This window comes from Nerophis ophidion, linkage group LG05 (genome assembly GCF_033978795.1).
Source record: "Nerophis ophidion isolate RoL-2023_Sa linkage group LG05, RoL_Noph_v1.0, whole genome shotgun sequence".
In the NCBI taxonomy this organism is placed as follows: domain Eukaryota; kingdom Metazoa; phylum Chordata; class Actinopteri; order Syngnathiformes; family Syngnathidae; genus Nerophis; species Nerophis ophidion.
The window spans coordinates 34585935-34608218 of record NC_084615.1 but is presented as its reverse complement, the minus strand read 5'-3'; the positions used below and the strand labels follow the sequence as shown (position 1 = coordinate 34608218).

Here is a 22284-nt window from a genome sequence, read left to right as displayed (position 1 = left end):
ACAGCAGCATTAACGAGTGACATAGTTCAAATGTTTGGTACTATCTTCAACCACAGACCTGGGCGTCATGCTGCCAGGCATTAAGACAGAAAGCGGCCTGGCCCAGAGTCAGTCTCCTCTCCAGACAGGTCTGAGTTACAGTCCCGGCTTCACCACACCTCAGCCGGGACAGACGGCCTATTCCCCCTACCAGATGCCAGGTCTGGATCTCAAATGTTAAAAAAAAAAACGGTCGGACAAGGCTTTTCAATGTCTTTTTTTTTGTTCCCCTTCTAGGTTCAAGTTTCACCCCCTCCTCAGGAGGCCTTTACGCCACCAACAACTCTGTGTCCAGTCCAGCCAACTACACTGCAGCTCAGCAGGTACGCATTATAGACTGCAAAATGTATTTAAGAAAATGCTCATAGGGCTATTTTAAAAGTGAAAGTGCACATTTTGGAGAAAAATAACCACGTGTTGCAAAACACAAATGTTCACTGCAATATGCTTAGCCACTGGTGTCCAAACCTTTTCCAGCGAGGGTCGCTTACAGAAACATTGAAGAATGCCACTTTGATACATGTTCGACATTACAAATACAAAAAGCAATATCATGTACAGTATATATGCTAAACTATCTGAACAAAACATTCACAATTTAGCTTTGTGTTACAAGTAACAAAGCAAATTACTATACCTAATCTAACCCCCTTGAGAATTTGATTTAATTCGTTATTATTATTGTTATTATTATTATTCAATCAATCAGTCAAATTTCATTTACATACCCATTAATCACAAGTGTCTCAAAGGGCTGCACAAACTCACAACAGCAAACTATCCATAACAATTTTTATGGATTTTAGCACACTCAAAAACATTCCATCATGATGGAAACCATCAAAGACCATATAGAGTAAGACGCACAGGTCGTCAGACATTTTTGTTTTTGGAGGGCACGTTTTGTGAGAGAATTGGGACTAGTTGTATTTCTTTTCTTTTTTGTGTGTAATTTTCTTATCCAAGATGTGTTTTATTTGCCTTTTAGAATGTGTCAGGGGCCTATTAAAAACAAGATGGCCCCAAGCTGCACTTTGGACACCCTGGTACTAAGCTTGCTGAACAAAACATTCACATTTTGTGTGGCAGGTGACAAAGCAAATTAGGGCGGTATCTAATATTATAGATCAATGGTCCCCAAACTACGGCCAGCGGGCCAGATTAGGCCCGCCGGCATCTAATATACAGCGGGTTAAAAAATATATGTATATTTTTATTTTTTATTTTTAGTTATTATTTTTCAAATCTGTCCTTTCTAATCCATTTTCCACTGTTTGTTACGTTCGGTGTCTCCTAGATGCTCAAGCAAATTATATTGTCTAAGAGTGCATTTTCTCAAAGATAACGTGACATCATCACGCTATGTATATATATATATATATATATATATATATATATATATATATATAATATAAGATTTCATGGGATTTAGCGATTAGGAGTGACAGATTGTTTGGTAAACGTATAGCATGTTCTATATGTTATAGTTATTTGAATGACTCTTACCATAATATGTTATGTTAACATACCAGGCACCTTCTCAGTTGGTCATTTATGTGTCATATAACATACACTTATTCAGCCTGTTGTTCACTATTCTTTATTTATTTTAAATTGCCTTTCAAATGTCTATTTTTGGTGTTGGGTTTTATCAAATAAATGTCCCCCAAAAATGTGACTTATACTCCAGTGCAACTTGTATATGTTTTCCCTTCTTTATTATGCATTTTCGGCAGGTGCGACTTTTACTCCAGAGCGACTTATACTCCGAAAAATACGGTGTGTGTGTGTGTATGTATATGTATGTATGTATATATATATATATATATATATATATATACACATACATATATATGTACATATATATACATATATATGTGTATATATATATATACATATATATGTACATATATGTGTATGTATATATATATATATATATATATATATATATATATATATATATATATGTGTATATATATATATATATATATATATATATATATATATATATATATACTGTACATACACAGCCCGGCCCCCGGACAAATTTTTTTTAACCCAATGCGGCCCCCGAGTCAAAAAGTTTGGGGACTCCTGGTATAGATCATTATCAATAAATTCATTAAAATGTTCTCAATATGCTGGGCAACTGAAAAAGTGGTGCGGTCTAAAATGTCCCCTCAAGCCACACTTTGGACTCAAGCAATAATATGTATGCTTTTCCAGGATGCTGATTTCCAATTAAAAAAAGAACAACTAGGGAATAAAAATTATCAGTTCCAGGGTCAAACAGTTCACATTAGAACATTGTTAACAATTCCACAGAAAAATGTAGATATGTTTTGCACTGTGGGCTTGTGGACATCACGCATAATTGAGTTTTTGAGGACCTGTTGAGCCGCCCCCCAAATTCTTCGATTTTACTCTCCCCACTGCTGCTTCAACTTTGAAAAGGTATCTTGAGCCTAAATATGAACTTTCCCATGGAACTTTTCTTGGCAGTCGTCAGCGTGGGGAGCAGATGTTAATACGCGCGCTCCAATGCACGTCACTGACCGAGCTAAAGCTTTGTTTTTTCTCTCTGCAATAGCAGTTAAGACAAAGAAAAAAATGATTTTACAGACACAGAAATCTAATTACACTGGAACTTTGCGAGAGAGGGTATTTTGCCCGTGTCTGTTTGATGCATTGTATTTTGCTTGTAAAAACCCTTCGAATTGGGACTTTAATGTGGCATGCTCTCGTTTAGAGATCTATGTGGCCGACTCATAAAAGCGACCTCGCTCTCTTCGCTGGGACTGTAAAAGCCAGCCAAATTTAATTCGAACAGTTTTGGAGGAAGCGAGGGAAGACAGTTGGAGTCCATCCAGAAAACATCCGACATTTCTATAGCGCTTGTCCTCATAAGGGCTACGGTAAGATGGAGCCTATCTCAGCTGACTTTGGGAGAAAGGGCCGCTGCACCCTGCTGCCTGGCACATATCATCCTGAGAACCAGTGTCCTCTGTGGACACCACAGAATAATTTAACCAAATGTCCACTCAGAGTACACTTGGATTGTGGATAGCTGGATGAGTAACGATGCTCACTCTCTGAACAAGAGGGCCAGGGTTCAAATCCCAGTCATGGTGAATGGTAACATGTAGCACTATTATTGTAATCCATCCATCCATTTTCTACCGCTTGTCCCTTTTGGGGTTGCTGGAGCTTATCTTAGCTGCATTCGGGCGGAAGGCGGGTACACTCTGGACAAGTCGCCCCCTCATCGCAGGGCCAACACAGATAGACAGACAACATTCACACTCACATTCACACACTAGGGACAATTTAATGTTGCCAAACAACTTATTATTATTGTAATATTATATGTATTTTAATTAGGGATGGGCGATTTCACATTGGAATGGATACGGTAACAATTCATGGTACCAGGGAATCAATATACTCAATAGTATCAGTTTTTGATCATTTTGTGTGTTCATGTGTAAATAAATGTTAACTTGTTTAATAATATTTTTTTATTTAACATTTAACAGTGAGATGATAAGGATAACTCTGCTTTCCAGTTATCTTCATGTATTACATTTCAGGCTCATTTACAAGTGTTAGAGTAGACTGCCTAGTCAAGGAATAGTCTTTACCTTTAAACTACTCTTGTGTTGCACATTACAAAATGTTTAAACTGTAAGTATTGTATTTATTACACACAAGCTGTTTGTTGTAACGTGCATCTTAGTTTTCATTTACCAATTTGGAGGTGTTGAAAGCGCCATGTAAAATCGCTAATGCTTAAAATCGGTAGCATGTCTATGGCAAATCCATAAATTAGCATCAAGCTTGTGCATTTTGAAAAATGAAGTCTTTCTGTACGTTTAAGTGTTTTACTGGCTTTGTTGACATGGAAAATTGCAACATTATTTAGAGGAAGTCAGACTTAGGTCGCTCTGAGTGCTTTTTAAGTGCTTGTTGGCTGGCCAAGTGTTTGAGCCGGAACGTGACGTCATGTGTAACAAAGGTATCGATATTTGGCCCCACTTGATTTTAGGTAAATCGATACCCGGTTATACGGACAAAATTTAGTATCAATCCCCAATTATATTTAGGTTATTTCTTAACTATATTTGCCTGTTCTGCTAAAATAAATTCTGGCTTTTTGACAAATGTAGCTAAGGACTCTTGACTTAGAGCCCGATTTACTAAAATACGTGCAAACTTGATATCACATGTGATCTACCAAATGCGTGCAAAGTGGATTGCATCTGTTAACTGAGCAGAATAAGGCGTGCAATCCATTTTGCGTCTCTCTCATTAATATTCAAAATATGTCTTCATTAATATGCAAAATATACGCTGACCATAAATATGCCCACAATACTGGGAGGAGGAGATGCAATTATAATATTTTAACACACGCAACATGATTTATCAACTCTCACCACCACTTTGCAAGCACTAATTTGCGTTTTATTCAGCACGTGTCAGAAGGACGTGCAAACTGACAGTTCCACAATTGAACAGACAGCGGTGGACAGACAACACTCCCGTTATTTGTGTGTCAGCATTTTGGATGGTCATAAAAAAAAATATTAGATATATCGTCTGTTCAGAAACATAAATTTCTAATTTTATAGTTGCTAGAGGACTTAAAGCAGCGCCAAGTAACGTTTCAACCTTCGTAAAATATTTGTATTACTTTTGGGATGATACAGACTTACAACAAGTTGAATGACACCTCTGTCATGGCCTGAGGGGTCTGTATGGCTTCCCTGATACTTAGCACATTTAAGGTGGGTGCCAGGAACACACAAAAAACTACAAATGTGCTGACTTGTTTTACAGCGTACGTCACTTCACCCTATCCCATTCGTTACAAAGACAGAAGTCGATGCTAATGCTTATGTGCAATTACTGCTATCATGGCAGAAGCTGCAAAAAAAAACAAAAAAACTAAAAGTTTTGTCTGAGAAGACCAAAGAAGGGAGCCGATGCTTCCTAGGTTCTGTTCCTTTCTGGACTAGTAAGTAATTGTTGATGCGCAAATCAAAATGATAATGCTAATGTTAGCTATTGGAAACTTGCCTGGTAGCAATAAATAGCCACCAGCTTGATAGTAGGCAGTTCCACACTGACACAACCAGCCACGCAGCGCAACAAACTCAAAAGTACTGTAAGAAGAAAAAACAATGCAATGACTGCAAACCACAAACATAAAGATGAGTAAAATATGTAAGTTCCTACTCTGGAAGGATCAGTCACACTGAATCATCGTTGTATTATCATGTCAGTCTGACACTATATGCGCCGGTTTTCTTGAGAAATGTAGGTGCAACCAAAACTGAAAGTTCTTAAGTGGGCTTCGAGGCGCTGATAAAAACAAATTAAATTGATTCGTTTTGGCGTCCTTTAGTATTTATTTAATAAAGTTTGTTTTTTTCCACGTATATTTATTATTAAAATATTTCTTATATGAAAAAAAGGTATTTTTGCCTTTTGAGCAGAAAAATGTGCAGCCTCCCTTCCACGCACTTTCAGCTGTAAAATGTCGATGCACATCACAGCTGCTTGTAAAATGCCCATAAAAAGTGGTAAACGTCTCTCTCTTGCATGTTTGAAAACATAAACGTGCAGTAAATGGGTCTCTCTGTGGTGATGTCCTGTATAGTACACGCAAAATCCTCACTTAAATAAGGTGGTCTGCGCCACGTTTTCATTGCACATGCAGTCTTAGTAAATCACCCCCCCCCCTCTCCTTCTCTCTTAACAGGAGTATCCCTCATACACAACCTTTGGCCAAAACCAGTACGCCCAGTATTATTCCGCCTCCACATACGGGACGTACATGACCTCCGGCAGTGTGGACGGGACCATCTCGACCGCAGCCTACCAGCTTCAAGACTCCGCCCCTGCTATGACAGGCCAGGCTGCAGAACTCCATCCAGGTTAGTTGGTGGTTCTGTGCGCTCATTTCCTACTATAGTAGTAATTTTATTACTATAGTAATATTACTATAGTATTAATGTTACTACTATAGTAATATTACTACTATAGTAGTAATATTACTATAGTAGTAATATCTCAGGGCATTCATTCGATCGCAACTGGACTGTGTGGTTTGTCTTAGAAGACGTTTGGTCTCTCCTCAGACTAGATAGGATAAGATAGGGGATAGTTCTTTATTGTCATTGCACAAGTACAACGAAACTTTGTTTTCATCACGAACTTGTTCAAGATTAGACAAACAAACAGTGTACAGGGTTACAGAACAAAAACGCTGATGGGTCGCCATAAGGCACCCCGTAAAAGATGGGAATAAGGTAAACGCTGGGGAAGGATGAGTAAAAAAAATACAATACAGACTGGGCTCCTAAGGGGGCCTAGTTCGGAGTGGGAAAAAAACCTCCATAGCAAAGCACATATACATATTACAACATACATCTCGAGATATCTAGCAACAGAGGGAAGGTAGTTCAAGGTCATGGTGGTAGGCCGCAGCTCTCAGGCGCTGACCATCCATTCATCACCCCTACGGGATTTGCGTCAAGGGCGTTGGGTTGGGGGGGGCGTATATATTTTTTTGTGGATGTGTGTGTGTGTGTGTGTATACGTAAGCCCGTAGTGTGTCTCTGTTCTGCAGCCTTGATGTATTGTGCCGTCTCGTCCAAAGTCAACAACAACAGGTGTGTGTCCATGAGAGACAAGAAGGGAGTTTGTTGTGTCTTCACTGCGCTGTTCTTCGGGAGAGTCTCGAAGCCAGGGAAACAATCCAAGTTAGAATGATTTTGTATGCAAATGAAAATAAAATTTGCTTTTCACTCTAAATTGTCTATGACTGGTCCTCAAAACCTGCGGGGTAGACATTCCGATGTAATCAGCAGTTTTTCCTGCATCCTCCAATCATTTGTGGCAGCTTTGGGGTACTTTGAAGACTGCCAGCAACTTCCAATTTGTCGACTAGATCTGATCAAGCAAAGTCTACGAGCTTGAACTGATGAAACCTACTTGGATGAGAGGTGAAACGCCTTCTAAGACAAACCAAACAGTCCACTTGTGATTGATTGAGTGCCCTGAGATTGCAAAGATATAGATGAATGAGAATATCAATAGATATATGGTAGTAATTCTTTGGCCTGTCATGTCTAACATCATTGTTAAGTCCCTGTCTTTGCTGTGCCCGCCTTTTGTCCATCCAGTACAAGTGCAGACTTGCTTTTTCCCCCCAACTTATCTGTAGTTTATCTTGGCTGTAGTTGCGGAACAGTGATTATAAGTGCTTATCTTTGCACTCTCACTCGCTCTCATGTCTTCCCTCGGACATGGAGTCTCTTTTCCTGAACTCGCTGTCTTCTTTGTGTCTGAACCGCCCCACCCCCAACCCCTAATTCGGATTGAGACATAACAATATGAGGTCTGGATCCAGTTAGTCACGGGAAGCATATAGCATTAATTAGCCCATGTGCAAGAAGTACATGATTAGACAATGCATCATTAGGATACTCGGCCAGAGATTAACACCATACTGGCCCTGGAGTTCAGTTCAAAACCTGAGAGATAAACATTTTTGCTACATTGCTCCTGTTGTATCAAGGAACTTGGACCACTGTAAACACATTGGCAGACCCTTGCATTAAAATTTTTAACCTTGCGAGCAAACATCGTTTTTTTTTTCAAAAAGGTGTTGTTGTTGACAATCAGCACCTCCAAGTCCGAGTCCATGGTTCTCGCCCGGAATAGGGTGGAGTGCCATCCGCGAGTTGGGGAGGAGACCCTGCCCCAAGCGGAGGAGTTCAAGTACCTAGGAGTCTTGTGCACGAGTGGGGGAAGAGTGAATCGTGAGATCGACAGGCGGATCGGTGCGGCGTCTTCAGTAATGCGGACGTTGTACCGATCCATTGTGGTGAAGAAGGAGCTGAGCCGGAAGGCAAAGCTTTCAATTTACCGGTCGATCTACGTTCCCATTGTCACCTATGGTCATGAGCGATGGGTTTCCTCCGGCGGGTGGCGGGGCTCTCCCTTAGAGATAGGGTGAGAAGCTCTGCCATCCGCGAGGAGATCAAAGTAAAGCTGCTGCTCCTTCACATCGAGAGGAGCCAGATGAGGTGGTTCGGGCATCTGGTCAGGATGCCACCCGAACGCCTCCCTAGGGAGGTGTTTAGGGCACGTCTAACCGGTAGGAGGCCACGGGGAAGACCCAGGACACGTTGGGAAGACTATGTCTCCCGGCTGGCCTGGGAACGGTTCGGGATCCCCCGGGAAGAGCTGGACGAAGTGGCTGGGGAGAGGGAAGTCTGGGCTTCCCTGCTCAGGCTGCTTCCCCCGCGACCCGACCTCGGATAAGTGGAAGAAGATGGATGGATGGATGGATGGATGTTGTTGTAGCATATTTATCTTTTGGGTCGTTCAACTGGTGGGTTGTGAGTTCAGTTCAAAAAAGTTTTGAGGGACTCACATTTTTACAGCCGATTCTTAAAACCACGAGTGCTTAAAAACAGCAGGGCAGTCGTGTAAAATAAATGTCTACAGAGGAGGACACAGACTGGTTCTCCAGGATATACAAAATATGACTAATAGTGAAAGGAGAAGTCCCCGGTCCTTAGCTTTCTGGAATTGTGGGCCCCAAAACAATTTAGATGAATATCCCTGCCACCTCCAAAGACATGCACCTGGGGATAGGTTGATTGGCAACACTAAATGGTCCTTAGTGTGTGAATGTTGTCTGTCTATCTGTGTTGGCCCTGTGATGAGGTGGCGACTTTTCCAGGGTGTACCCCGCCTTCCACCCGAATGCATCTGAGATAGGCTCCAGTGACTCACCGCGATCCCGAACGGGACAAGCGGTAGAAAATGGATGGGTCCCCACTCAACTCACTTGTTTCCTACTTTAGGGGACTTCACTGCGGTGCAGAGGCCCTCCACGCCCATCAAGGACCTCGACGACCGAGCCTGCCGGAGTGGCGGGTCCAAATCGCGAGGCCGGAGTCGCAAGAACAACCCCTCCCCTCCCCCCGATAGTGACCTGGAGGTAACACGCCATGAATAAAACCGAGTAAAAGCACTTAGCAGTGCTTTATATGGTCGCCATTTCCTTTTATGGAGAGGACCACTGATGTCTTTTATGTCTTTGCAGAGGGTTTTTGTGTGGGATCTGGATGAGACCATCATTGTCTTCCATTCTTTGCTCACAGGCTCTTATGCACAGAAATATGGCAAGGTGAGTCATTATGTTAATCATACTTTGTTCTTCCATCCATCCATTTTCTACCGCTTGTCCCTTTTGGGGTCGCGGGGGGTGCTGGAGTCGCCACCTCATACTTTGTCATCACGTCAAAAACAACAAGCAATACAAACAAGACTAGCTTCTAAGACGTTTTAGGGGTTTTGCTGCACTACATGAAAATGCCAGCTCTTACCTTTGAAAAAAATGCAATTCATGCAAAATATCCAGTAGATCTTCGCTTGGTCACATGATTTGTTTTCTCTGCTCTAAATCATCAATAATTAGATTTTTTTTTTATGGTAACCTGGATAAAAAGTAGTTTAAAAATGAATCCCGTATTTCCTTGAATTGTAGCTGGGGCGCTTATTAATTTAAAACCTATTCTTACTCCTGCGCTTACCAATGGCATGCGGTAAAAGTAAGCATGCGCTAATTATTTTAAAACTTCTTCTCACTCCGGCACTTACCAAAGGTATGCAGTAAAAATTTGAGTGTGATGTAAGCTTGGACCTTAAATCTTACTGAATAGCTCTTAATCTTCTTCCCTTTATGCAATTTCATATTACCGGTATTGAAATCAGCCTCCTCCATTTTGAAAATGATGACAAGGGAAGTGTCACTCGTGACGACACGAGTTTGACCCGGCAGTAATTCAAGGCAGGCGCATACTATATGCCCTGCGGCAATTCAAGGAAATACGGCATATGAGTCCAGCAGAGGGCACTGTCTCACATGGCAATGCACTCGGCATTTTCCAGCAAATCGAAGCTTTGACCAGACAGAATAGTATAGGCTTGGGGTGTCACACATATGGCCCGCGGGCCGAATGAGGCCCACAGATGAGTTTTGTCTGGCTCGCGGCCCTCGAGATAAGTTTAAAAATACGCCGATTTTTTTGAATGAAAGAAACTGCTGTTGTATATGTGTCCACTGGATGTCACAATGGAAATTCTGTCAGGCAAGCACACGGTTCATACCAGGGCCAATCAAAAGGTACAAAGTAAGTGTTGCTGCGGCTCTTCTCCCTCGACCCAAACCAAACGTAAAACGGCAGGTTTTAAACACATTATTTGGCAACCTCATTGGCCCAGAATATCTCTGTCCAAAATGAGAAAAGTCAACACAGAATGAAACTCAACCCTCTTGTTCTACCTCCGTTTCTTGTGGTTTGTTGAGTTAGCACAGAATTAATACGTGGACACGACAACTGAGGTTTTTGATACCTAGAAAAGTTTCCATCTATTTATCGTCTTTTACGGCCAATCCCAGATAGGCTGTGACTTGAGGTTCAATCATGGCTTTGTAAATACACTGAGACGTGTTCTTTGTTGTGTTTTTAAAGCTCCACCATTTTTTTTCCGTCAGAAATTTCAAACAAACTCGTAGTGTTTTGTCAAGGGGATTATTTGTGATTTGTGCTTGTTCTATTTCTGGCCAAAGAAAACAAGCTGAAGTTGTCTTTATTTTTAAGTTATCTTGCGCGACCCCAAAAAATAGGGACAACGGTAGAAAATGGATGCCATGAGTTTACCAGTTCGGCCCACTTGGGAATATATGTTCCTCTATGTGGCCCCCGAGCTAAGATGAGTTTGACACCACTGGTATAGGCTTTATTCAGGGAAATTATGTGGTTGCAGTGCAGATAAAGTGTTCCCGCCTTTAACGCTGGGGTTATCGTCCAAAAATTACCCGCTTGAAGTGAAATCCGTGTAGTAGAAGTAGATTTATTTTTTCCCCTGTTTTTTTATGTTTTTGTTTTTTTTCCATTTAATGTGAATGTTTTTCTTTACAGGTTGTTTTTTTAATTTATTATGTTTTTTTCGTTTACAACACTGTACAGTATATGTTTTTCAATTCGTATTTATGTTGTAAGGCTGTAAACCCCTAACCACCCATTTTATAAAATTTTCTCAGATGGGCATTATTACAATTTTCTCACATCTCTCATCTAAAAACTCTCAAAGTTAAAACTTTCGTGGATTTAAAAAAATAAGTACAGTACACTACTGTATTAAAGAATGAAACCAAAGATCAAAACCTGTTTTTTATGGCTGTAGGATTTTTTTTACCCATAAGTAAGCACAGGTTTTATCATAAAGGCCCCACATAACCAAAGTCACATGACCTTTTTGAGCCTCAAATCCTGCGCTTTTTTATTAAGGTGTTTGTTTCCAAAATAAGCCCGTCTTATTCTCATTAAAGACTGGTTCAGGATTATATCCCCCTTCCTCAATGATGGCTTTAAATTTGCCTTTGTCGATGCAGAGCGTTTTGTCACCATTTTAGTAATAATAATAATGGATTAGATTTTATATCGCGCTTTTCTATTATTAGATACTCAAAGCGCTCACAAAGAAGTGGGAACCCATCATTCATTCACACCTGGTGGTGGTAAGCTACATTCGTAGCCACAGCTGCCCTGGGTTGGACTGACGGAAGCAAGGCTGCCAGTTTGCGCCTACGGCCCCTCCGACCGCCACCTATCATTCATTCATCATTCATTCACCAGTTTGAGCGGCACCGGGGGCAAGGGTGAATTGTCCTGCCCAAGGACACAACGGCAGCGATTTGGATGTCAAGAGGCGGGGAGCAAACATGCAACCCTCGGTTTTCTGGCACGGCCGCTCTACCCACTACGCCATGCCGTCCCTTTGAGACTGACGGCAAACACACAACAATAAAGAGTCAAACTATTCGCATTAAACACTTTTAAAAATTAGGCAAGTTGAATGTAGTCTGTACTATACAGGACACATGGCATTAAGAAGATTGAGTAACAATTCTCTACAGTCCCTTAGTGCAGTGGTTCTCAAATGGGGGTACGTGTACCCCTGGGGGTACTTGAAGGTATGCCAAGGGGTACATGAGATTTTTTTTAAATATTCTAAAAATAGCAACAATTCAAAAATCCTTTATAAATATATTTATTGAATAATCCATCCATCCATCCATTTTCTACCGCTTATTCCCTTTCGGGGTCGCGGGGGGCGCTGGCGCCTATCTCAGCTACAATCGGGCGGAAGGCAGGGTACACCCTGGACAAGTCGCCACCTCATCGCAGGGCCAACACAGATAGACAGACAACATTCACACTCACATTCACACACTAGGGCCAATTTAGTGTTGCCAATCAACCTATCCCCAGGTGCATGTCTTTGAATGTATTGAATAATACTTCAACAAAATCTGTAAGTTCATAAACTGTGAAAAAAATACAACAAAGCAATATTCAGTGTTGACAACTAGATTTTTTGTGGACATGTTTCATAAATATTGATGTTAATGATTTCTTTTTTTGTGAAGAAATGTTTAGAATTAAGTTCATGAATCCAGATGGATCTCTATTACAATCCCCAAAGAGGGCACTTTAAGTTGATGATTACTTCTATGTGTAGAAATATTTATTTATAAATGAATCACTTGTTTATTTTTCAACAAGTTTTTAGTTATTTTTATATCTTTTTTTCCAAATAGTTCAAGAAATACCACTACCAATGAGAAATATTTTTGCACTAATATACATTTTAATAAATCAGAAACTGATGACATAGTGCTGTATTTACTTCTTTATCTCTTTTTTTCAACCAAAAATGCTTTGCTCTGATTAGGGGGTACTCAAATTAAAAACATGTTCACAGGGGGTATGTCACAGAAAAAAGGTTGAGTACCAATGCCCTAGTGAATCAGGACGCAGAACACAATGCTGAATACCAAAAGGACAATGAGACAAGTTGAGTCTTGGCTACAGACTTATAAACAAACAGAACCGTCACATGATGTCATCACTACAACATCCTCATGATAAAAGTTAACTTATCGTGTCCCGCTGAGCGCTGGCCAACAATTTGCACGAAACCGCATGGATATATTTGCCTTAAAATAAAAGCGTTATGTCCCCCCACCCACCGTATGAGATATAGTGGCAGCTGTATCTGTTCACACCTCTCCCAAAATAGTGTTTACACTGTTGGCATAGCAACCGCAGGACCCTGAGTAGCCTCTCTCACACTGACCACAGCGATGAATTGGCTCAGAATATTGTTTGGCATTTTATGAGGATAAATACAGAAGATCCTAATTCTCTCTATTTCACGCACGCACGCGCACATACACACACACACACACACACACATATATATATATATATATATATATGATATATATATATATATACATATATATATATATATATATATATACATATATATATACATACATACATACATACATATATATATATATATATACATATATGTATATATATATATATATACATATATGTATATATATATATATATACATATATATATACATATATATATACATATATATATATAATCATATATATATATACATATATATATGATCTCTGTTCATAATCCTAAAAAGTGTGCAGACTCTTTCAGTAATTATATAAGACAGCTGAGAGATATCACATTCTCAAAATGCTGATTAAAACATCACGTCATAGAAATTCTGAAATACTCTGGAAATGTTACCCCTAGTGGTTGTGTCGGGTAATAAAAGCATCCGACAAAATTGCATAAAACACGCATTAGAAGAAAAGTGAAGGGAATTATATTTATATAACGCTTTTCTCTAGTGACTCAAAGCGCTTTACATAGTGAAACCCAATATCTAAGTTACATTTAAACCAGTGTGGGTGGCACTGGGTGCAGGTGGGTAAAGTGTCTTGCCCAAGGACACAACGGCAGTGACTAGGATGACTGAAGCGGGAATCGAACCTGCAACCCTCAAGTTGCTGACACGGCCACTCTACCAACCGAGCTATGCTGCCAATAATGAGTGTGGAATGTTCCGGTGTGGTGGGACTACCTGATCCATAGACACTAATCCTGGCAGGTTTTATGATATCAACAGTTTGACCCGAGAACAGATTATTAATAGATCAATTCAAAGTAAAAAAAAGAAAAAAAGTGGTTAATTGTAGAATCGGATCATTATTTGCAAGGAAAAAATCTACAGCTCAAAAGTCGCCACTGTTTTATAGGCAGAACACACACTGCGATCTGTGGGGGGCCCATTTTGTGTGAAGAAGCTCATATAAAATGTCAATTAATGAATGACATAGTATAACATTTTACCGCCAACATGTTGTCATATTCTAACTAGTAATTCATTACATCATAGCCCTTGTTTTGCAGACAGAGGTCCTGGGTTCCAATCCTGCTAGTAGTTTAGGAAGGTTTATAAATGTTTGGTAAAGGCCAAAAGATTGGACACACCTTCTCCTCATTCAGTGTGTTTTCTTTATTTTCATGACTATTTACATAGTAGATTGTTATTGAAGGCATCAAAACTATGAATGAACACACGTGGAGTTATGTACTTAACAAAAAAGTTAAATAACTGAAAACATGTTTTCTATTCTAGTTTCTTCAAAATAGCCACCTTTTGCTCTGATTACTGCTTTGCACACTCTTGACATTCTCTCAATGAGCTTCAAGCACACCTGTGAAGTAAAAACCATTTCAGGTGACTACCTCTTGAAGCTCATCGAGAGAATACAAAGAGTGTGCAAAAAACTAATCAGAGCAAAGGGTGGCTATTTTGAAGAAACTAGAATATAAAACATGTTTTCAGTTATTTCACCTATTTTTTGTTAAGTACATAACTCCACATGTGTTTATTCATAGTTTTGATGCGCACAAAGAATCTACAATGTAAATAGTCATGAAAATAAAGAAAACACATTGAATTAGAAGGTGTGTCCAAACTTTTGGCCTGTACTGTATATAATTGTGTCATTTTGCATGAACAAAAATGATTGAACTTCCATTGAATTTGCACAAAACATGCATCAAATTAAATTCATGTTTGATTTAAAAAAGTATAAACATTGTGCCACACAAATTTAAAAAAATATATTTTGTAATTGGGATGAATAAAATTGACTACCATTATGAGATATCCACCATAGCATGCTTTTTCTTTGGCTTTGTGGTTTATCGTATGTAATGACTTACTTTTATACATATAAGACAAGTTGACAATGTTGAAATGTAACGTGCAGGTTTCACGACTGCAACAGTCTGACCCTGTTTATTTTTATCCCCATAATCTCCTAAAGAAACAATTAAAAAAAAATGAGAATTCGCATTCATGGAGCAGGTTAACAGATTGGAAACTACAATATCAAAACCATTTAAAAGCTCCTGCGGATCAAATGTCCGCATTGTGCTCCTTTGTGCATAATCACACACAAATAAAACAAGACCTAAAGGAATGTTTCTGACGCACACAACATGTCAGTGTGGGGACTCAAGGGGGTTGAGACATGTTGTAAAACTTACAACTTTTATGTCACTTTCTCACTTGGGAATGCCCACTACTCCTGTGCGCGCGTATGCGCGTGTGTGTGTGTGTGTTTGTGTGTATATCTCTCACCCACTTTCACTCTGCAGTATTTAGGCTGCCTTCTATTCTGGTGCAGCGACAGCGTCAGCGAATGGCTCAGCAAGCTGTCGACCCTCGCTGACCTATCGTACATGATGGTTTTTGCAGCTGAGCCTGAACACACACACACACACACACACACACACACACACACACAGAGGCCAAAAGGAGTGTTGATGGGAGAGAACAAGTGCAAGCCCTGTCAGCATGTGCGGTGATGAGTGTCTCTCTAAACCCTCTTTTGATGGTGGTGGTCTTTGTGCTCGCCCAGGACCCCCCCATGGCCGTCACGCTGGGTCTGAGGATGGAGGAGATGATCTTCAACTTGGCCGACTCGCACTTATTCTTTAACGATTTGGAGGTGAAGTACACGTTTTAGCGGCCTTCTTTTCCAAAGTCTCTGCTGCTATCTTGTGGAGCAATGCGGTGCTACAGCGCTGTGGTTCATGACGTCATTGTATGTTCACAGGAGTGTGATCAGGTACATATTGATGACGTATCATCAGACGACAACGGCCAGGACTTAAGGTGACAACTAACTACAATTTAATTTAAAAGAATATATTTTATTGCTATTATCATGTTTTGTTTTGTAAACAGCACCGAATCAGTTCAATATTTGTTGTTGTTGTTGAGCAGAGCTTGCAAATAAAACATGTCATTGTTTTGATCGACAGTACTTACAGTTTTGCAACTGATGGCTTCCATGCAGCTGCGACAAGCGCCAACCTGTGCCTCGCTACTGGCGTCCGCGGCGGCGTGGACTGGATGAGGAAGCTGGCCTTCCGCTACAGACGGGTCAAAGAGTTGTATAGCACGTACAAAAACAATGTAGGGGGTAAGCCAATCGGACAGAGGGAGGGTTCAGCTTTTAGTGCACACTCACTGACCGCAACATCAGAAACACCTGCACGCCAACATCAGACAGAATCCTTTTTTTTTCATTCAGCTTTCATGTTGTACATACAATATTGATATCATATTTTCTATCTGGGTCTTACCTCTCCATGCTGTCCTCCAGGTCTGCTGGGTCCCGCAAAGAGGGACGCTTGGCTGCAGCTCCGAGCCGAAGTCGAGGCTCTCACCGACTCCTGGCTTACTCACGCCCTCAAGTCGCTGTCCATCATCAGCTCCAGGTGCCCGTCATGCATGAATTATGGTCATTTTCAATGTGTACACATGATGCCACATCCGCAAAATATTGTGAGCTATTAATATTTTAACTGAAATGATCTGCAGCCTAAAAGCTACAGACTTAAGTGCTTTCCAAAATCAAACACGTGACTTACAGTGGGGCAAAAAAGTATTTAGTCAGCCACCGATTTTCTCACTTAAAATGATGACAGAGGTCTGTAATTTTCATCATAGGTACACTTCAACTGTGAGAAACAGAATGTGAAAAAAAAAATCCAGGAATTCACATTGTAGGAATTTTAAAGAATTTATTTGTAAACTTTGGTGAAAAATAAGTATTTGGTCAACCATTCAAAAGCTCTCACTGACGGAAGGTTTTGGCTCAAAATCTCACGATACATGGCCCCATTCATTCTTTCCTTAACACGGATCAATCGTCCTGTCCCCTTAGCAGAAAAACAGCCCCAAAGCATGATGTTTCCACCCCCATGCTTCACAGTAGTTATGATGTTCTTGGGATGCAACTCAGTATTCTTCTTCCTCCAAACACGACGAGTTGAGTTTATACCAAAATGTTCTATTTTGGTTTCATCTGACCACATGACATTCTCCCAATCCTCTGCTGTATCATTCATGTACCCATTTTGGTATAAAATGGATACATGTCACAATTTCCTCAATTAAAAAAAAAGCAATATTAAAAAAAAAAAATGACTCCCTATATATTTGTGAGAGCCTCCCTAGAACAAAAGGACTGATATTCTTCCCTTAGCTGGCTTCTGAGTGAAAGTGTATACCTAATATGGAATAACTTTGACTTCAAGACTCATGCATAAAAGAGAAAAGAGCTTTTGAATAGCTGTCCCCCGTCGTAACGAGTCGATCCCCCATCGTAACGGGGGCTGTCCCCCGTCGCAAAGAGGACGGACCCATGTCGTAACGAGGACTGTCCCCCGTCGTAACGAGGGCGGCCCCCAGTCGTAACGAGGACTTCCCCCCGCCGTAACGAGGACGGTCCCCAGTCGTAACGAGGGCGGCCCCCCGTCGTAACGAGGGCTGTCCCCCGTCGTAACGAGGACGGCCCCCCGTCGTAACGAGGGCTGTCCCCCATCGTAACGAGGAAGGTTCCCCGTCGTAACGAGGCCTGTCCCCCGTCATAACGAGGAAGGTCCCCCGTCGTAACGAGGACGGACCCATGTCGTAACGAGGACGGCCCCCCGTCGTAACGAGGGCGGCCCCCCGTCGCAAAGAGGACGGACCCCTGTCGTAACGAGGACGGCCCCCCGTCGTAACGAGGGCGGCCCCCCGTCGTAACGGGGACTACCCCCCGTCGTAACGAGGGCGGTCCCCCGTCGTAACGAGGGCGGCCCCCCGTCGTAACGAGGACGGCCCCCCGTCGTAACGAGGAAGGTCCCCCGTCGTAACGGGGCCTGTCCCCCGTCGTAACGAGGGCGGCCCCCCGTCGTAACGAGGGCGGCCCCCCGTCGTAACGAGGCCTGTCCCCCGTCGTAACGAGGAAGGTCCCGCGTCGTAACGAGGGCTGTCCCCCGTCGTAACGATGGCTGTCCCCCGTCGTAACGAGGGCGGTCCCCCGTCGTAACGAGGGCGGCCCCCCGTCGTAACGAGGGCGGCCCCCCGTCGTAACGAGGGCGGCCCCCCGTCGTAACGAGGGCGGCCCCCCGTCGTAACGATGACTGTCCCCCGTCGTAACGATGACTGTCCCCCGTCGTAACGATGGCTGTCCCCCGTCGTAACGAGGGCTGTCCCCCGTCGTAACGAGGGCTGTCCCCCGTCGTAACGAGGGCGGCCCCCCGTCGTAACGAGGGCTGTCCCCCGTCGTAACGAGGGCTGTCCCCCGTCGTAACGAGGGCTGTCCCCCGTCGTAACGAGGGCTGTCCCCCGTCGTAACGAGGGCTGTCCCCCGTCGTAACGAGGACGGCCCCCCGTCGTAACGAGGGCTGTCCCCCGTCGTAACGAGGGCGGCCCTCCGTCTTAACGAGGGCTGTCCCCCGTCGTAACGAGGACTGTCCCCCGTCGTAACGAGGGCGGCCCCCCGTCGTAACGATGACTGTCCCCCGTCGTAACGAGGACTGTCCCCCTTCGTAACGAGGACGGCCCCCCGTCGTAACGAGGGCTGTCCCCCGTCGTAAAGAGGAAGGTCCCCCGTCGTAACGAGGGCGGCCCCCCGTCGTAACGATGGCTGTCCCCCGTCGTAACGAGGGCTGTCCCCCGTCGTAAAGAGGAAGGTCCCCCGTCGTAACGAGGGCGGCCCCCCGTCGTAACGAGGGCGGCCCCCCGTCGTAACGAGGGCGGCCCCCCGTCGTAACGAGGGCTGTCCCCCGTCGTAACGAGGGCTGTCCCCCGTCGTAACGAGGCCTGTCCCCCGTCATAACGAGGAAGGTCCCCCGTCGTAACGAGGACGGACCCATGTCGTAACGAGGACGGCCCCCCGTCGTAACGAGGGCGGCCCCCCGTCGCAAAGAGGACGGACCCCCGTCGTAACGAGGACGGCCCCCCGTCGTAACGAGGGCGGCCCCCCGTCGTAACGGGGACTACCCCCCGTCGTAACGAGGGCGGTCCCCCGTCGTAACGAGGGCGGCCCCCCGTCGTAACGAGGACGGCCCCCCGTCGTAACGAGGAAGGTCCCCCGTCGTAACGGGGCCTGTCCCCCGTCGTAACGAGGGCGGCCCCCCGTCGTAACGAGGGCGGCCCCCCGTCGTAACGAGGCCTGTCCCCCGTCGTAACGAGGAAGGTCCCGCGTCGTAACGAGGGCTGTCCCCCGTCGTAACGATGGCTGTCCCCCGTCGTAACGAGGGCGGTCCCCCGTCGTAACGAGGGCGGCCCCCCGTCGTAACGAGGGCGGCCCCCCGTCGTAACGAGGGCGGCCCCCCGTCGTAACGAGGGCGGCCCCCCGTCGTAACGAGGGCGGCCCCCCGTCGTAACGATGACTGTCCCCCGTCGTAACGATGACTGTCCCCCGTCGTAACGAGGGCTGTCCCCCGTCGTAACGAGGGCTGTCCCCCGTCGTAACGAGGGCGGCCCCCCGTCGTAACGAGGGCTGTCCCCCGTCGTAACGAGGGCTGTCCCCCGTCGTAACGAGGGCTGTCCCCCGTCGTAACGAGGACGGCCCCCCGTCGTAACGAGGGCTGTCCCCCGTCGTAACGAGGGCGGCCCTCCGTCTTAACGAGGGCTGTCCCGTCGTAACGAGGACTGTCCCCCGTCGTAACGAGGGCGGCCCCCCGTCGTAACGATGACTGTCCCCCGTCGTAACGAGGACTGTCCCCCTTCGTAACGAGGACGGCCCCCCGTCGTAACGAGGGCTGTCCCCCGTCGTAAAGAGGAAGGTCCCCCGTCGTAACGAGGGCGGCCCCCCGTCGTAACGATGGCTGTCCCCCGTCGTAACGAGGGCTGTCCCCCGTCGTAAAGAGGAAGGTCCCCCGTCGTAACGAGGGCGGCCCCCCGTCGTAACGAGGGCTGTCCCCCGTCGTAACGAGGGCGGCCCCCCGTCGTAACGAGGGCTGTCCCCCGTCGTAACGAGGGCTGTCCCCCGTCGTAACGAGGACGGCCCCCCGTCGTAACGAGGGCTGTCCCCCGTCGTAACGAGGACGGCCCCCCGTCGTAACGAGGGCTGTCCCCCGTCGTAACGAGGGCTGTCCCCCGTCGTAACGAGGGCTGTCCCCCGTCGTAACGAGGGCGGCCCCTCGTCTTAACGAGGGCTGTCCCCCGTCGTAACGAGGGCTGTCCCCCGTCGTAACGAGGGCGGCCCCCCGTCGTAACGATGACTGTCCCCCTTCGTAACGAGGACGGCGGGCTGTCCCCCGTCGTAACGAGGGCTGTCCCCCGTCGTAAAGAGGAAGGTCCCCCGTCGTAACGAGGGCTGTCCCCCGTCGTAACGAGGGCGGCCGCTCGTCGTAACGAGGGCGGTCCCCCGTCGTAACGATGGCTGTCCCCCGTCGTAACGAGCGCTGTCCACCGTCGTAACGAGGGCGGCCCCCCGTCGTAACGATGACTGTCCCCCGTCGTAACGAGGACTGTCCCCCGTCGTAACGAGGTCGGCCCCCCGTTTTAACGAGGGCGGTCCCCCGTCGTAACGAGGGCGGTCCCCCGTCGTAACGAGGGCTGTCCCCCGTCGTAACGAGGGTGGCCCCCCTCGTAACGAGGACGGCCCCCCGTCGTAACGAGGGCGGCCCCCCGTCGTAACGAGGGCTGTCCCCCGTCGTAACGAGGGCTGTCCCCCGTCGTAACGAGGGCTGTCCCCCGTCGTAACGAGGGCTGTAGCCCGTCGTAACGAGGAAGGTCCCCCGTCGTAACGAGGGCGGCCCCCCGTCGTAACGAGGGCGGTCCCCCGTCGTAACGAGGGCGGTCCCCCGTCGTAACGAGGAAGGTCCCCCGTCGTAACGAGGACGGCCCCCCGTCGTAACGAGGGCTGTCCCCCGTCGTAACGAGGGCTGTCCCCCGTCGTAACGAGGGCTGTCCCCCGTCGTAACGAGGGCTGTCCCCCGTCGTAACGAGGGCTGTCCCCCGTCGTAACGAGGACGGCCCCCCGTCGTAACGAGGACGGCCCCCCGTCGTAACGAGGGCTGCCCCCCGTCGTAACGAGGGCTGTCCCCCGTCGTAACGAGGGCTGTCCCCCGTCGTAACGAGGGCTGTCCCCCGTCGTAACGAGGACGGCCCCCCGTCGTAACGAGGGCTGTCCCCCGTCGTAACGAGGGCGGCCCTCCGTCTTAACGAGGGCTGTCCCCCGTCGTAACGAGGACTGTCCCCCGTCGTAACGAGGGCGGCCCCCCGTCGTAACGATGACTGTCCCCCGTCGTAACGAGGACTGTCCCCCTTCGTAACGAGGACGGCCCCCCGTCGTAACGAGGGCTGTCCCCCGTCGTAAAGAGGAAGGTCCCCCGTCGTAACGAGGGCGGCCCCCCGTCGTAACGATGGCTGTCCCCCGTCGTAACGAGGGCTGTCCCCCGTCGTAAAGAGGAAGGTCCCCCGTCGTAACGAGGGCGGCCCCCCGTCGTAACGAGGGCTGTCCCCCGTCGTAACGAGGGCGGCCCCCCGTCGTAACGAGGGCTGTCCCCCGTCGTAACGAGGGCTGTCCCCCGTCGTAACGAGGACGGCCCCCCGTCGTAACGAGGGCTGTCCCCCGTCGTAACGAGGGCTGTCCCCCGTCGTAACGAGGGCGGCCCCTCGTCTTAACGAGGGCTGTCCCCCGTCGTAACGAGGGCGGCCCCCCGTCGTAACGATGACTGTCCCCCTTCGTAACGAGGACGGCGGGCTGTCCCCCGTCGTAACGAGGGCTGTCCCCCGTCGTAAAGAGGAAGGTCCCCCGTCGTAACGAGGGCTGTCCCCCGTCGTAACGAGGGCGGCCGCTCGTCGTAACGAGGGCGGTCCCCCGTCGTAACGATGGCTGCCCCCCGTCGTAACGAGCGCTGTCCACCGTCGTAACGAGGGCGGCCCCCCGTCGTAACGATGACTGTCCCCCGTCG

The 22284-nt window shown here is 46.2% G+C and overlaps 1 protein-coding gene across 6 annotated transcripts in view; it reads left to right on the top strand.

Moving 5' to 3' along the window:
- The window catches only part of eya4 (EYA transcriptional coactivator and phosphatase 4), a 132683-nt gene that overhangs the window by 107568 nt on the left and 2831 nt on the right, over positions 1–22284 (top strand). For all 6 annotated transcript variants that reach the window (XM_061900654.1, XM_061900658.1, XM_061900655.1 and 3 more), the window contains 9 exons: positions 57–200; positions 277–362; positions 5804–5978; positions 8922–9058; positions 9164–9247; positions 15942–16031; positions 16140–16198; positions 16348–16508; positions 16692–16806. In XM_061900654.1, coding sequence (XP_061756638.1) covers positions 57–200; positions 277–362; positions 5804–5978; positions 8922–9058; positions 9164–9247; positions 15942–16031; positions 16140–16198; positions 16348–16508; positions 16692–16806 — 1051 coding nt within the window. The remainder of the gene's footprint in view (positions 1–56; positions 201–276; positions 363–5803; positions 5979–8921; positions 9059–9163; positions 9248–15941; positions 16032–16139; positions 16199–16347; positions 16509–16691; positions 16807–22284) is intronic.